A 16403-nucleotide genomic window follows, 5' to 3' on the forward strand; every position below is an offset into this window, starting at 1 on the left:
ATTTTCATCATGTAGTCCCTGGAAATCCAAACACAATATTTTGAAATTCAGTCAAATTGTTTCGGTTTGCATTTGGCTTCATTCAAAGTAACCTTTGGTCAACTTGATGTCTTGACTCTGCTCTGAAGGAACACTGCCACCATGTGTCCAGGAAAACAACTGCATCCCCTCTTTTTCCTTTTTTTTAAATTTTAGTTTACAATAATTCGCTTATGATGTCAGTGAAATTAAACGGAAAAACACAGGCCAGTACTATCGGTTATATGTTTATTGTTTCTGGTCACAAAGTTTAACAGCGTTTCAGCTCGACTTGTAAATATGATTTTTATTGTCGAATGCTTGCACAACCTTACAGCGATAAAACACAAGTAATGAGAGAATAAAAAGTTCAGCGTGTGCTGAGGCGAAGAGAAACTTAGGATGTTTTTTTTTTTTTTTTTTTAAAGACTAATTCTAACGCTTTAGTATGTGCTAAATAAAAAAAATGATTCTGTTTTAGCTCGCACTTATCTCAGGCCAAATACAATATCGGACTTTCCCGACAAAATATCGACAACAAAAATAAATGCAGCAGTAATGTGGCGTCGTGCACATAACCAACACAACCATGTGTCGCCATCGACAATCGCAAGTCTCCTGGCCGGTGTCGTACCAAGATTGACCTGTGAGAGGCAGCATCGTGCCACAGAGCATCCAGATTGATGGATGACAAGAGTAGAATTAGAAAGAGAAGAAGCTAGGCTAACAGTTGACTTATGTGGTAACGGAATTGCGGTGGGTGACTTGTGAGACGTTACAAAAACACGCAACGCAACAAGTAGCCTCCTCTTCTATTTTTGTCCGGTAACAACATGAACGTCAGCGAGCTTCCTGATTGGCTACTGTTCTGTTTAACGTCACAAGCACAAAACAAAAATCTGTAGCTCGGGCCAAAGTCAGGTGATGATTTACTGTGAGAAATATCGTAAACAGATTTAAAGCGGGATAAACGCTAGGCATCGAAACGATTAATCGACGAGTCGAGTTGACTACCCTGCATTGACATTTAAAGCTCGAAGTCGACCGATCGCTAATCACGTTTTTGGCATCTCATCTTCCACTCGGGAAATTTACAGACGACTTTAGAGGACAATAGCGGTTAGCCTCGCTAGATTTGGCTATTGCGATCGTCGCGGGTCCGAAAATATTCCTGCCGGCGAAGAAGTGTGGAAGCGAGGCGAAGTGAAGCGCCATCTTCGCCGCCGGAATTTCTGTCCGTTACGTACTGCGCGATAACGAGAACTTTTGTCGTATCTCGACACGCACCAAAAACAGGACACTTGTGTCACTTTACGGTCGTAGCGTTTGTCATCGCAGGAAGGCATCGGCTATTTGAGTGGAACGCGACAAGCGTGTGGAAATATTTGACCCAAAATGAGACTAGTATCAAGTCCAATCGCAAATACAATTAAAAGCACATTGAAACACAACATAACGGCATTCAGCGTAATGGTTTTTTAATCATTTGTTTTTATTTGTTCTTTTGGCAGTCCGTCGAAATATGTCTTAAGATCGGGGAATGCTGTACTGTGCTGAACAAATATCAATCGATTCATCGACTTTGAATCCACTTTAATCCCATTTACAGTTGACTATTGGGCCGAATTGCCTTGCGATCGTTTGCGATTGTGCAGATCAGGGCGTAAAAATCGCTGTTCAACACACCCCACACCACAAGATAATCCCTCAGATGAATCTTTCAAAAAAACAAAACCCATTTTTCCTGAGGGCTATTTCCTTTCCGTTAGGCTTCGAATGTCGTTCAACAATTAACCGGCCGCAGAATGGATCATTAACTGCATCCCGTTTGGACCCGTTGAGGATTTGTACCGCAATCTTACAGCTCAAGTCGTTCACCTTTGCTCAAGGGTTTTTTTTTTTTTTTTTTCTTTTTACGAGGGCAAATGTGGTCACATTCACCAGCGCATTCCTATTCTATTTACAACGTGTGTCAGGTCAGAACATTTAGTCCGCTGCTGGTACGCCGACTGACCGAATGAGCGGTTCGCACGTTGTTCCGTGCTGAGCAAACAAGAGTGGAGCGGTGGTGTTTTTTCACCTCCCACACGAAAGCCTGAACAAACACTTTTTCACCATTTTACAGTTTGGCCAGATAGGAAGCGAGTCCCGTGGCGAGGCTGCGTAATTCAGGTGTGTCCCGGCTTAGCCGTTAAACTTGACTGCGGGTGACCACCGGACACACATTCGCTTCGGGAAAATGTCAGCGGGAAAGGTCATTTTCCTGCTTTCGTTGGCGCTGGCGTCGGCTCAGCGCCTCTGCGCACCGGGTAAGAAAAAAACCCTCACCTGCTCTATTTTTGTTTTCCCATTGCTACTATATGAGCAAACATGCTGAAAGTCGAGTGACCTTGATTCTCCCAAATCTTGATGTTTTGCCTCCCCTTTAGGTGGCCATAATTGCACTAAAATCCTAACAGACGTCCTTAACGCCGATGTTGTTAGGAAATAAGCGTACAGCTAAGCGTACGAAAACAAACTCAAGGTGCGTGTGCAATCGCTTATCTCAGCCAAAACAATCGTCGCTTACGAACGCTCTGACTTTTACGACTCGAAAATTAAAGCAACGATGGCATAGCATCGCCTCGTCGTCTTCCGTTGTCAAAAAAAAAAAAAAAAGAGAAAACAATCGTCCTTAATAGCGATGCTAATATTTAACAGATTCAGAATCGATGTAACGAAAAAACGCGTAGCTCGTTCTGGAGCTGTGCGATAACTTCTCACGCCCCAAATGTTTAGCACTTTCGAAATATCGGGCTTTTTCAGAATGAAGATCAGAGCAAAGATACCATGGCACAGGCTAGTTGTCTTCAGTTTTTTTTTTTTTGGAATCGTCATTAAAAGTGACGCTCCCATTGAATCGAGTTCTTAATCGTGTGCTGATCTTAGCCCAAACACTTCTCGCTTCCGACATCTCGGACTTTTTCGACAGAAGCTCAAAGCGGTGAAGCCGCAATATTAAACGTCCAAACGGATTGCGCCGATGTTTTTCCTCAACACAAGAGGATCAAATCTACGATGCCACGGCACAGCCGCTCGTTAGCTCCCTTTTATCGTTACAGGCGCTTCGGACGGCTACAAAGTTCGACTGAGCATCCGTACGGCTCTGGGAGACAACGCCGTAAGTGCCATCCGGTTCCCTCGTCGTTAAGCGTGCTAATGGCGGCTAACGGCGCCTGTTGTCACGGCGACGAGGCCCATCTGGTGACCACTCAAACGCTTTTGATGTGCTCTTGTTGGCTATTGCAGTATGTCTGGAACCAAAACGAAATGTTCCTCTTTCGAGCCATGTTGGCTTTCGCCATGAGGACCCACTTCGACGGGCAGGACTTCCAGTAAGGAAATATTATATGATATATATATATATATATATATATATATCTTATATTATATCATATAATATTTTGGCTTTTTTCTTTCTTCAACCCTTCCGTTACAGCCGTGCCCTGAGATGCGTGTCACCTGATTTCTGAGTTTTTCGAGATACGAACCATCGGTCGGTTGATTTATTTCATGATTTTTTTTTCTTTTTTTTTCTTTGACTTGTGTCCAAAAATGTTTATTGTCAAGCTAAAGACAAATGAAGACAACAAAGAGAATTAAACGTCAAGAGAATTACACATTGTGCATTTAAAACAACATCATTTTGCCTTGACTGTCCAATAGCTTAATGCTAACACACGATGCAAAACGCCATAGACTGGCTAACCAAACTAGCATTAATGTCGCTGTGTTTTAACCCTCCTAGAAACGGACATTTGAACACAAACGGTAGAGCAACACATGTAGACAGCATAGCGGTACTTACACTCAGATATTCTTTATCCTCGGTTTTTAATTTCAAATGTTCTGTATTTTGCCACCAATTTGGAGGGAGTTTTTATTGCTGACAAATGTCGAAATGGGTTAAATTTGCCCTGAGAGTCTGTCGGGGTAAACACACGTAAGTCGCTAAAAAGGGCAGCATGTGGCTTGTGGCTCCATAAAAGCCAATGAGTTGAGTCGGATTTGTTGACGTAACGCCTCCACAGAGTGGACGACGTCGTCGTTTGCGAAGAGACGGCCCGAGTGTCCTTCTGGTTCGTGGTCACGTGGCCCACCGACGCCGGCCGGCTGGTGGACGGAGGCGAGGTGGACCTGGCGATCAGGTGACCCCCCTCTTACTTCCTGTTTCCCGCCATTTTGTCCGGTTTTCACTGATCTGCGGGGACATCTGACCCGCGTGGATTTGCCACGCTCAAAAAAATCCTCGTCCTGGATCAGAACGAGAACACGGCTGATTTTGAGTGTCTTTTGAATATCGATGACAATAATATAAATGTGATCGTAAAAAATAAAATGCTTTGTGTTGAGAGCAAACAGTTTAGTTAAGAGTGAGCTTCAGATTTGCGATTGAAGTGAAACAAATTATGGAGCAATGACGCTACCGTAATGCCCTGGCCTGTGGGCAAGGACAGCCACAGACGCCGCGTTTTGAACGGGACAAACGAACGGTCAAACACACAATTACAAAATGAAAACACTCGCAAAGACCTGCTGATTGATTTTCATTTTTTTGTGGGGCTGAGCGAGTACCGGTACCAGGTATCGGAATCCGGTCGAGACCGGATTTATTTCAAGGTGTCGGGCACCCGTGAAGTTCGCTGATATCACTCACCGACGCACGTCGGGCAAAAAAACAAAACAAAAAACAATCCGACGTGGATTAAGTCCTCCTCGCCAGTAGTTGGCGCTACCCTGCGGCGATTTAACATATTGGCAAATCCTCCTGTGAGAAAGGAAAGTTTGTTTGCAATTATCTGCCATTGTGTCAATTGGAAATTGATGGATCAAAAATGCGAGCGGTTTCGAATACTCGTCCTGGAATCGGTCTGGAAAACTAAAAAAGTTTGCCTTTGTACCTGTCAGGAAGTGTCGCAACCGCATCAACCGCGCCTTCCTGCTGACGGACCGCACCCTGGAGTTCGTGGGCATCACGCCCACCCTGGCGGCTCCCGTGCTGCCCGCCACGCCGCCGTGGCTCATCGCCTTCGGGGTGGTCATGGGCGTCGTGGGGGCGGTATTCGTCGTCCTCGTCGTCTCCTCGGTGCTGCAGAAGCGGCGGTGGGTAACCCGCTCTACCCGAGCGCCAACCACCTTTGGACTTTTCCAACGACCTGCTAACCTTCCTACTGACCAACTCGCAAGCGACTTTTCAACCTAGCTTTTGTACCTACATACTGATTTTCTTAACGACCTTCCGAACCTCCCTGCTTCCCGCTTCCCTCCCAGCTTTTATCCGGGCAAACAAAACTAATGCTGTCATACTCCTAGACATTTTTTAAAAACTCCCCAAATTCTGTAAAATACTTTGAAATTATGACCAAAAAAATCACTATTGAAAAGTTGTTAAAAAGTAAAACAGGTTTCATCAATATCAAAAAAAAAATAATAATGAAAAAAAAAAAAACTCTTGAAAGTCAATCAAATATTTGTTAAAAACAATTGAACGGTTTATAATTCATCAAATATTTAAAAAAATGAAAACAGGTTTCATGAGTCTATTAATAATAATAATAAAACATGAGCATGATAATCAATAAAATATCAAATACTATTGAGAGATTTTTAAAAATGATCAAATATTAAGAAATAGGGGTATCATCATTATATAAAAATATAATGATAATGTAAAAATATCTAGAAAATATATAGTGTAAATCATTTTTAAAAAACTCTGGAAATTCAAGTGTTTTAAATATGATAAAAAAACTAATAACGTTTTTAAAAAAATCTGGTTACTTTAACATAATAAATGTATAATAATAATCCAAATAAAATATTTTGAAAACCCATGAAAATAAATATTTTTAAAATACTTTGGAAACAACATTAAAAATATAGAATAAAACATTTACAAAAATAAAAGCAGATACAATATATTTTGAAAAACCTCTCAAAATGATATCTATTATTATCAAAATAAATAAGAAATATCATAAAGAACATAATGAATTATTATTTGCCTCTGAATCTGAGCAGCACTGTTGAAAACGCATAAAATGTTGCCTTGACAACGTTGTCCACTTTTATTCTCCACTTTCGACTGTCAGAAAGAAGAAGGAGAACGCGGAGGACGCCACCGAGGACGACGACAGCGACGGCGAGACGCAGGCGGCCAAGCGCGGCAAAACCGGCGGCGCACGGCGGGAGCCCGGCGGCGTCTCCAACGTCGCCTTCTCGGACGACGAGCGAGTCACGCAAATGTAATTTCAGAATTCCAAAACATTACGTAATAAACATCAACACATATATCATATACACTATCGCAAAAAAATAAAAATAAAATATATATATCACTTTTGTTCAACTGTTGATATTTGTAAATCATTATCCTTATTTAATCGGTTGAATTTTGTACTGAAACGAGGACTTTCAAAATGAATAAAAGGAGTATGTGACTATGAATATGCACAAAGGGTCTTATTCGGATTCTGATTCTGATTCCGATTCTGATTGTGTGACGGGATATTTTAAACAGTACAGCTAAATCATGAGGTGCGTCGACAAAGCTGCATTTTCATGAGTCGTGACACAAATTTGAAAGACGTTCGAAATGCTTTCAAAGCCTCCAGTGTTGTGTCAAAATGAAATGAGGCGCGGAACGAACGCCGAAAGTCTCCATCTTTCATCCCCGTGACGTTCCAGACCGGGAAGTGACAGCGGACGACGGGGATTCAAATATATACCCTGCACATCAACAAAATATGGGATTCCAACGCGTTTCACACTTAATGACGTTGACACTCCCAAAAGTGCGATGCGTTCATTTAAAGCCAACAGTTGAAATAATTAGCTTGACAGCTCTCCTCCAATTAATGCCCCCCTTTTGTTTTTTCTTTCTGCTCATCTGCTGTCTGTCTGTCTGTCTGTCTGTCTGTATGATGAGGACGACGAGGTCTGACGGCTTCTTGATGTGGAATTGGGCAGCTGCGGTTCCACTGGCCGCCGGCAGGGGGAAGAATTGTGCTTCAGATTTCGAAGGCTCTGGCTACAAAGCGACAGACCAACATTCCTACCTGCCTACCAACCGAGTTCGTTTGAGATCCACCTACCGATTGCTCATTTCGCTTGGATTTCAATACACTTGCACAAGAACATTTTCTTTTCTTTGAGGTCTTGAAGTTTTGAGGTGTTAGTCCATTGTTGGATTCCCATTGAGAAGGGGAAGAGCTCATCATTGTTCTTCTTGTGTAGTGACTGATGAACCCTGCGTGTTTTTATTTTCTTTCTATCACCTCCCCGCCTCATCTTTCCTTTCGAGAGCTCGCCTCTGAAATTAGCTCGGCTTTCGTAAGGGGGGGGGAGGGGCGGGTTGGGGTGGGGGGGGGGATGGACGCTTGATTGAGAGACGCTCAAGTGGCTTTGCGGAGGGGGAAGAATAATGACATTTGAAGCGCGCTGTTAGAACGTAAGCTTTTATCCTCACACTTTTTCTCCAAAACAGCTGCAGAAATGAGTCACACATCTTAAAGTTTTTTTTTTTTTTTGCTGTTGTGGGAACTCATTAAAGGGACACGGCCATTCGGTCTGAGAAGCCAGAGCTCATTTCGTACAGTTTCTCGGCGTTAACTCTTGCGGCGACACTTGTTTCAAAAGAGGGAGCGGCCTGAACAAAAAGGGTGTGAAGAAGTAGCTACGGTGGATATTGGAAATAATAACAATAATAATGAATCCACTGAGGTGTACACGTCATGTTAATGTTCAGTTTTGAATTGCTTCATCTCGGTCACATTTTGGGATATCACAGAAACCTGCAGTTTGAACAAGGAAGGGTGTTTAGACTTTATTATTATTCTTTTGTTTAATCCACTGTCGGTAGAAAAGAAGGAAGGAAGGAAGGTACGTAAGTTGCTAAGAGGGAAGGTAGGAAAGAATGAAGATAAGCAGGAAGGTTGCAAGGTATATAGGAAGGTAGGACAGAAGGAAAGTAGGTAGTTAGGAATGAAGGCAACTAGGTAGGTAGGCAGAAAGGAAGGAACGAAGGAAGGAAAGTAGGTGGTTAGGAAGGAAGACATCTAGGAAGGTAGGGAGGAAGGAAGGAATGAAGGTATCTAGGTAGGTCGGTAGGAGGGCGGGAAGGTTGGTAGGGTCGTGGGTAGGAAGAATGGACGGAAAGGAGGTAGGTTGGTCAAAAGGAAGTAAGGATGGTAGGTAGTTAGGAAGGAGGGGTTGGTAGGTAGCGTGGTAGGAAAAGACGGTAGGTAGGAGGGAAGGTTGAAAGAAAGTAAGTAGAAAGGTAGGTTGGTAGGAAAGACTGGAGGAAGGTAGGGAAGAAGGCAGGTAGGTTGAAAAATAGGTAGGCAGTTAGGAAGGTGGGTTGGTAGGACAAAAGGTAGCTAGTTAGGAAGACAGGAAGGAAGGAATTTGGATGGTAGAGAGGTAAGGAGGTGTATTTCGTCGGGGAAGTTACAAGTTCCACTGCGCAAATGATCGGCGAAAACAGCGCGCCCTCGCCATCCCAATCCTCGTTTCCCGGCAACCGACTGACGACTCGTGAACAAAAAACTAAACAGTCGCACTCGGGTTGTTCTTTGTCTGCACAGGATGTTGTTTTACTGTTTTACACCTCGGGCGTCCGCAGCGACATCCAATCAGATCAGTCCAATTCCTCCTCAAGATCATATTCTGCTCAATATTGAATGAGTGCCCATTTTCCAACAATGCAGATTTCAGGCTGTGGTGGAAATCAATATTTCAATAAATGTGAATTTTTCATAGCTTTTGGTGTTGAAAGCCCAAGTGCATTATTAAATAGCCACTGTGTCAAGTGAAAGATTTTCCGTGCATTTTGCCTCACGGCGCCAGATGTGGAACGACGGCGTCGGCGGGCGGGGGTGTTCGTGATACGACGTGCGGCGCTTCCGGGAAATCCCGGAGAAATACAGAATCCGATGTCGCAGAGTTCCCTCTCTTCGTCCTCCCCACCGGCGAGAGACTCGGGGCCTGATTTACTAAAGATCTCTACGTGCAAAAACGCGCGCAAACACGATTGCTCACGCAGCCGATGTGGAAGCTGATCACCCGCGGTTACATCCGCAAAACGGGCGAAATTGTCAACTGGGTCATTTTGCGCATTCTGGGAGGAGCAGATGCAAATGGACGAATTTGGCACTCACGCAAATGTGATTTCTCAAAGCTGACATGAAGCCAGTCACAAGAAGGAGTCATGTCATATCGCCTATGACAAAACTTTCCTTGGGTCGAGGTCATTTCAGAGCACGGTGACAATTGCCGCTAGCCTCTCCCAGAGTCGTTTTCTGCGTGTGCAGCGTTATGCGGGACGGGCAGATACATCCGATTCCCACGCACTCGAGATGCGTTAAAGCAAACAAAATGTGGCTTTTACGTTTGCGAGCTTCTCCACAGTTATCAGAACGACATGTTTCTTGTCTCTAACTAAGTGATATGTTTGTTTGCCACGAACACTTCCAATTGCATCACTTCAAACTTCATTTTGCACAAGCCATCAGCGCTACCCAAAGCGCAAAAGCCGATTTGAAATACACCGTTACACCTCTTAGTCGATTCAGCGAGTGAACACAGAATTTAGCGCCCGCTATTTGGGATCTTTTTAAATCAGGCCCTCAGTCCCTCCAACGTGTCTTGGGTCTTCCTCCCTGTGGGACTAGCCTGAGGGGAGGGACTAGCCTCCCTCCCCTTAGAAGTCCCACCTCTGCACTACCTTCTCTCGGACCTGGCCGGTCTGGGAAGGAGTGGCTTGGACCTGGCTGGTCTGGGCGGGAGCCTCGCTGGCCTCTCGCTCCTTCCTGCACTTCCTCTCCCTGATGAGCTCCACCAGCCGCTGGAACTTGACGTTGAGCTCCTCCACGCCTCCCGCCGTCGGGGCACGGTCCTTTCCGCTATCGTCCTTTCCGTCCTCGCTCCCGAGTGAGCTCAGCGACTCGGCCCGTGAGTCGCGGCCCTCGAACTCGTAAGTCTGCAGCGAGTCGTAGGGCGGCTGCGACGGGTCGGACGTCACCCGGTTGAGACGGAAGTTGAGCAGGTCCTCCATTCGCAAGGGTTGATGGTTGCCGGGTGTTGTCCTGGCGCAGGGTAGAGTCCCCGTGGTCGTGGTTCCGTTCAGCGATCCCACGATGCTGTAGGTGTCCGTCACGGGGAAAACAGGGAGCTTGGCATTGGGGTAACTTCGCTCGGAGACGGAGGGTTGCGACCAGTCGGTGTCGGCGTCCTCGGCGGTGCAGCTTGTGGCGCCGGTGCTGATCAGAGTCTGGTTGGCCGACGAGCTGCCGGGACTCTGGCAGGGAGAACCGGTCGGGTCGGAGCAGCTCAGACTGGCCGGGCCGCTGTTTGACGCGGACTGGACCTCCGCTGGGTTGATCTGCAGAACAAACAAGAGGGAAACCCACCTCGGTCGTACGCCTCAATTGGGTTTGTAAATTCGTCGGTGGGTAGCTCGGGAGGCTGGGAGATAGATGATTTCAAAAACTGCTCCTTCCTGCCGTTTTCAACCCGATTCGCTTGTTACCTTGACGTTTTCCGGCTTCTCTGCGTCAACGTGTATCTTTGTTCCATCTTCGCTCCTGCCCGTCAGCCTGCTCAGCGTGTGCGCCGCTAACGCGCTCGCTCGCCCGGCCTCGGGAGGGCGCTGCTGCGTCGGCAGGTTCCCGCGGGCGGGGGCAGCGTGGCACCGGCCCGGTAGAGGCGGCTGCACGCCGGCCTGCAGCGGCCCGGCCTGGTAGTAGCAGTCCCGGAGGACGGGCAGCGTGCGAACCCCGTAGCAGAGTCGCCCGTAGAGCGGCGCCGAGCCGGGCCGCCGCTCGGGCTCGGGGTGAGGGTTACGGGTCACGCTGTACGTCCTGGCCCGCGGGGGTGGCGCGCTCTGCTGTGTGTACCATCTGCAGTGGTGGGAAGTAACCAAGTACAAATACTCCGTTACTGTACTTCCCGCCGACTTCTCCCTTCCCGTCAGACTCACATGTTCCTGTGCACGTTCTGGATCCCGTGCAGGCTCTGCAGCGCCGCCATGTCGAAGGCGGCCGTGTCCGCCTCCCCTCCCCCCTCGTCGTCATAGGAGATGATGTTCTCCCGGATGTCGTCGTCCTCCGAGGATGAGCGGGGGTCCCGCTTCTGACGCCGCAGTGACAGGGACAGCGCGCACACCACTGGGGGGCAAAAAGACGCGTCAGATGACACAAACATTCAGTAAAAAAAAAAAAAAAAAAAAAAAACGACGGGGCCGAGGGACAGACGCAGGCGACCTACCCCGGGGTTCTGAAACTTTTTGCGTCGAGGCTAACCCAGTGTAACATGATGCACAGTTTGAACATACTGTGCTTAAATAGAGGACAACAAAAACTGTGCGGTAGTTCAATCCTGAATCAATTCAAATGTATCGCGCAAAGGTTCAGGAAAAACATGTAAATAGCAGATGAAATGAACCTGGTTTCGCTGTCGGTAGACCACCTGTTTGAGAACCAGCGACCTACCCAGCAGAGTGGTGACGCAGGCCAGCGCCGCCATTAAAATGAGGAGGGTGAAGACCACCGAGGGCGAGGCGGACGGCGCCGGGCGGCACACGGCGCGGCGCTCCCAACGCCGGCCCCGCGTCCGGGGGCTCCGCTCCTCGGTGCGCATGCCGCCCCTCAGGCACGGGCAGACGGTCACGGTGACCGTGGCCGTGTTGGCCAGGCCCGAGGCGCCGTCTCGCAGCACCACGGGCACGTAGAGGCTGACGAAGGACGACGAGTAGCCCGGCGCCGGCTCCAAGGACGACTGCAGCACCAGGCTGGCCGTCACACCTGCCGACAACAACAGGCACCGCACAACTTCGACATGCCTCATCACACTTGACCGTCTTACTTTACTGCCGTTTACCAGCTTTTTAACATCCTTTACTGACCTTTCTTGCACTTCACTGTCCATTACCCTCCTTTGCTGTCTATTATTGCCCTCTAGTTCATTGACAGCCTTTATTATCTTTTTCCTTGATTATTTTTAACTGACGTGTATTGCGGCGGCACGGTGGCCGACCGGTCAGCGCATCAGCCTCACGGTTCTGAGGACCGGGGTTCAATCCCCGGCCCCGCCTGTGTGGGGTTTGCATGATCTCCCCCGTGCCTGCGTGGGTTTTCTCCGGGCACTCCGCTTTCCTCCCACATCCCAAGAAACATGCGTGGTAGGTTGATTGACGACTCTAAATTGCCCGTATTTGACCTCTCTCTTTAGCGTTTTTTGACGTCTTTTACTGTCCGTTAGCGCCCTTGAGAATGCTTTGTTGCAGTGCAAGCTAGAAACAAAAGTTTTCCTTCTCCTCAAGTAGGGTTGTGTCATTTCGTGAATGATTCGTTCAAGCCTGCACATCTTTTGAGCGCAATCCCTTCATGAACGGATTTGTTCCTTTCTCAGTTCCGTCATTCTCGCTTGCCGTCTGCCACCCACTGAAAGTCTTACCGCCGCTGTCCCTGATGGAGAGGTTGAGCGCGGCGCTGGACTCGGGCGCGATGCTGAAGTGGACCGCCGCGTCCTGCCCTCCCGGGTCACGGTCGACGGCGCGTAGAACCTGAACAACCTGCGGGAAACAGACGTCACGTGACTCGCAGACGACGCTATGGAAAGTTGTTGAAGCATTTATTCCATAGCCTCTGATATCAAGTTGAAGGTCCATGTACTAGTACACTACACTCAGGGCAAACTAGTAGAATGACGATGTCTTACTTTTTTTTTTTTTAAATAAATGCTGAACAGCTATTTGGAAAATTTATTCAATATCCTTGATATCCAGCATAAGGTCCACGGACCATAACTTCTTGTGTATAATACGCCCTTGAGTATAATGTGTCCCTCCAAAATGGACCCCAAAAATCAGGAAAACCCTTCCACCTACAGTACGTATAACGCATACCATCGATTTGCTGTTATACATGTGCTCAAAATACGAGATATTATCCCTATTTTATAAGGTTTTTCAAAGAAATAGTCTGCTCTCTGTGCATGCGCTGACGTAATTTTATTATTTTTTTTCTTCCTGTCGGGACAGGCCACCCATAGCGTCAAAAATACATTTATGTGGACTCTCTAACAATGCCCCCTTAAACCTCTGAAAATATCAGAATGAAATCCCAAATCTTCTGGATTTTGTGGATTTTTATATCAATAACTGGCCTTGATTCTCGCCGCCGTGTAAAAAAAAAAAAAAGAAGCTCAATGTCACAAAACTGCCAAAATTGATGTCAACATCTCGAATTGTTTCCCACTTCGACCTCTGAAAATATCACAATGAAATCCCAATTTTTGGGGAATTGATGAATTTTGTATCAATATGGCGCAAAGGAGGCCTTTTGAGTCTCGGGTGAGTGGCGAAAATATATATAGTACATTTTTAACATACCATATTGGAATGAAAGTACACCTTTTTTCGCAAACCCTTGGTACGGGTAAACATAAATAAAATGTGAATTTTTTTTTCATTTTCCTTATACTTATGTATAATGCGCCCTAGTGACTTTTGATGATTTTCGGGCGGGGGAGGAGGGGAATGCGTATAAGACATGAGAAATTACAGTACTAGTATACAATTTGTCCTCCCTAAAAGGATCATTTTGGACAAAAACATTACTAGTGCAATGCATTGTTTTACTGGTGAAGACAAATAGTGTACTAGTACGTGGCTCTTACGGCATTGAGGACGTGGTCACTGTTGGGGAAGAAAGGTGGAACAGACCTGTCCCGGAGCGGCGGAGTCACAAACCGACGTGCTGTATGGCCTGTCCAATTCCGGCGCGTTGTCGTTCTGGTCCAGCGTTTCTATGGCGACCACCACCCTCGACGCAAGATCGGGGTGGTCTAGACGCAAAACGGAAAAGCCGTAAATGTTCATCGAGTCGCCCCTGCGGTTCCGCGAGTTCCGGCGCGCACTGATGTACGGCCGGGCCCACCGGAGACGCACCCCTCTGCGTGGCGATGACCGTGACGTTGTGCCACTGCTCCCGCTCGCGGTCCAGCTCCATCACCGCGCTGATGAGTCCCGTGTCGGAGGCCACGCGGAACAGAGCCTCGGGGTCCGACTGAGGATCGATGGAGTACCTGCCGGGCGGAAAACGGCAGAAGAGTGAGCCGGCGCGGAGGAAACCAGCGACGGCGCCATCCGCACCTGATGTTGCCGCTTTGCCCCGTGTCGGGATCCACGGCGCGCACGCGGCCCACCGAGCAGACGGGCGGGCAGTTCTCCGACACGTCCAGGTGGTACCGGGCCCGCGAGAAGCGGGGCGGCTCGTCGGCGTTCAGGACCATGACCCGCACCGCGGCCTGGTCCTTGAAGGGGCCGTTCTTCAGGTAGCGGGGGTCCACCAGGGGGTTGGCCACCTCCACGGTGAACGAGTACGAATTACGAGTCTCGTAGTCCAGCAGCTGGTCGGTGAAGAAGAAAACCATCCGATTGTTTATTCTGGTTAAAAACCAAAACTAACCCGCATCAACGCAAGTTCTGGAGAAGTGGACAAACAGTCGAGCGGGCAAATACAAAATGAGAGCACTCGCAAGGAGCAGCTGTTGGCCACAACTCGCGCTCGGTCGCCCACACGCAGACTACAATCCTTTTTTTTTTTTTTTTTTTTTTTTTAGTTAATCCAACATACGGCCACTCCACAATGTTGTGTACAGCACTTTCATGTACTGGGAAGCTACGAGAAGTATTAGTTCCGCCCTCTCAGCCTCATATTTTGCCTTTTCTCCGTCATATTTTCCACTAGATTGTGACATGTGGTTGCTCCACAATGTCTTCGTTATGGGATCTGCCCACCTTACTTGTTGTACCCAGTCTGTCTCTATTCTTGCAGTTTGTCCACATTTCTCCACAATGGTCCTTTTTTTGGGGTGTTGTGTGCATCCATGTTTATGTTTATGTTTAGCGACGCGCCTTATTTCCTTTCCAGCTGTTTACATCAATTATTGGCATTTCTCCATTTGATTTGACAGTCCTCATTTGGTCGTTCCACAATGTTGTGTGCCTCCACTATATTAACTGATGAGAATTATACAGAAAAAGGACAACTATCTACTGCTTTTTTTTTTTTTTTGGGGGGGGGGGGGTGGTACTTTTCAATGGAACACAGGAACACTGATGCTCCTTCATATGGTGTCGAAAAATGTTTAGCAGCTACTTTTATCTTTATTTGGACTTCCTTTGATCTCACCAAATGGCTTTAATGAGGTGGATTAATTCTCATTAGGGATCTGATTTGCACACTTAATTTAACATCGGCTCGACGCTCATTATCTGCGAATGTCGTTGAGACCCTCCCTGAGCACAAAGGCACATTTACCTGCTAATTTGAAGACATTATTCAGCGCGGATAACAGAAGGAACGACGCAGACGGTTTTAACGACGAAACGTAAGCCGTCGCGTTGGGAAATGTGTTTGCTTGATTCTTCCTCTTTTGCAACCATGCTTTTTTGTTCATTAAGGAAGAAGCACACATTTGCGGGATGAGCAGCGCAACAGAGCATGCGGTGAACCTTTCAGGAGCCGCGGTAGACCACCAAAACGAGCCACAACGGCGTGGTAGGTGCAGCCTTCCACCCAGTGAAGTGCAATTCAGTTGATTTTAACTTGAAAGTTTATCACATTTGCATTTAATCTTTTTGAACAATTTTCAAACATTTATTTAGGTTTTTTTTGTTGTTGTTGTTTTTTTAGTTTTCTTTAACTTTTATGTGCAGTACATTTAGGTAAGGACATTATATTTTTCTATAGTTTATGTTTAAAATGTGCACCATGTTACAGTGGCTTACTACAATATTTAGTATTCGTTTTAGGAATAAAACACTTCACACGGCATTTTTGAGTCATTGACTGCCAGCTGTTTTCCAAGCAGAGTTCCCCATATTGCCAGAAAAAAAAAGTTTGTTTCTAGCTTTTTCAATTCTTTTTTTCATAATCAGCAGGAGAACATTGGCTTGGTTTCCCCCAAAACAGTCGGTTTCTGACCCAAAAGTGGAGGAAAAAAATTGCTTTTGTGTGAAGCAACCTGTCAAGCAGAACAGTGACTTTGATGCTAATATTTGTTTACCGTTGTGATGCCGCAAACAATAAAACAGCAAAAAAAAAAAAAAAAAAAAAAAAAACAAGATTGAGAAAGGATTTCTGATGTCAAAATAATCATTTATTTACAGATATACAACAAAGAAACACACCGTGAGCAAGGCGGACTCACTGCATGGTTTGATGAAACGTCGGTGGCTTTTGTAGCTGCCGCTCGTCATTCACTCCATGAACTGCGTCATCTTTTCTCACCGTCGCAACACACACTTTCTACTACCTACCGCAACAGTCGCTCCGTTTATA

At 46.7% G+C, this 16403-nt stretch overlaps 2 protein-coding genes across 2 annotated transcripts in view; one reads left to right on the forward strand and one right to left on the reverse strand.

The window, feature by feature from the left end:
* Positions 1–1947: 1947 nt before the first annotated feature.
* On the forward strand, positions 1948–6483 carry cltrn (collectrin, amino acid transport regulator). The gene is made up of 6 exons (XM_061683971.1): positions 1948–2327; positions 3120–3178; positions 3307–3392; positions 4089–4205; positions 4966–5160; positions 6150–6483. Exons 1-6 carry the CDS (start codon positions 2258–2260, stop codon positions 6304–6306), a joined length of 684 nt encoding a protein of 227 aa, XP_061539955.1. The 5' UTR covers positions 1948–2257; the 3' UTR covers positions 6307–6483.
* Positions 6484–7315: 832 nt separating this feature from the next.
* The window catches only part of LOC133406638 (cadherin-24), a 29733-nt gene continuing 20645 nt past the window's right edge, over positions 7316–16403 (reverse strand). Inside the window, exons 7-14 of the mRNA XM_061684371.1 lie at positions 14210–14466; positions 14006–14142; positions 13781–13902; positions 12511–12628; positions 11547–11858; positions 11036–11222; positions 10586–10955; positions 7316–10438 (exon numbers count right to left, since the gene is read on the reverse strand). Of these exons, the coding sequence (XP_061540355.1) occupies positions 9758–10438; positions 10586–10955; positions 11036–11222; positions 11547–11858; positions 12511–12628; positions 13781–13902; positions 14006–14142; positions 14210–14466 (2184 nt within the window). The 3' untranslated portion in view covers positions 7316–9757. The remainder of the gene's footprint in view (positions 10439–10585; positions 10956–11035; positions 11223–11546; positions 11859–12510; positions 12629–13780; positions 13903–14005; positions 14143–14209; positions 14467–16403) is intronic.

This window comes from Phycodurus eques, chromosome 8 (assembly GCF_024500275.1).
Source record: "Phycodurus eques isolate BA_2022a chromosome 8, UOR_Pequ_1.1, whole genome shotgun sequence".
In the NCBI taxonomy this organism is placed as follows: domain Eukaryota; kingdom Metazoa; phylum Chordata; class Actinopteri; order Syngnathiformes; family Syngnathidae; genus Phycodurus; species Phycodurus eques.

Bases quoted from the DNA above. Each gene is read 5' to 3' on its own strand.
- cltrn (XM_061683971.1), top strand. From the start codon at position 2,258: ATGTCAGCGGGAAAGGTCATTTTCCTGCTTTCGTTGGCGCTGGCGTCG. The intron at 2,328-3,119 runs GTAAGAAAAAAA...TTATCGTTACAG, and splicing joins TCAGCGCCTCTGCGCACCGG to GCGCTTCGGACGGCTACAAA. The intron at 4,206-4,965 runs GTGACCCCCCTC...TGTACCTGTCAG, and splicing joins GAGGTGGACCTGGCGATCAG to GAAGTGTCGCAACCGCATCA.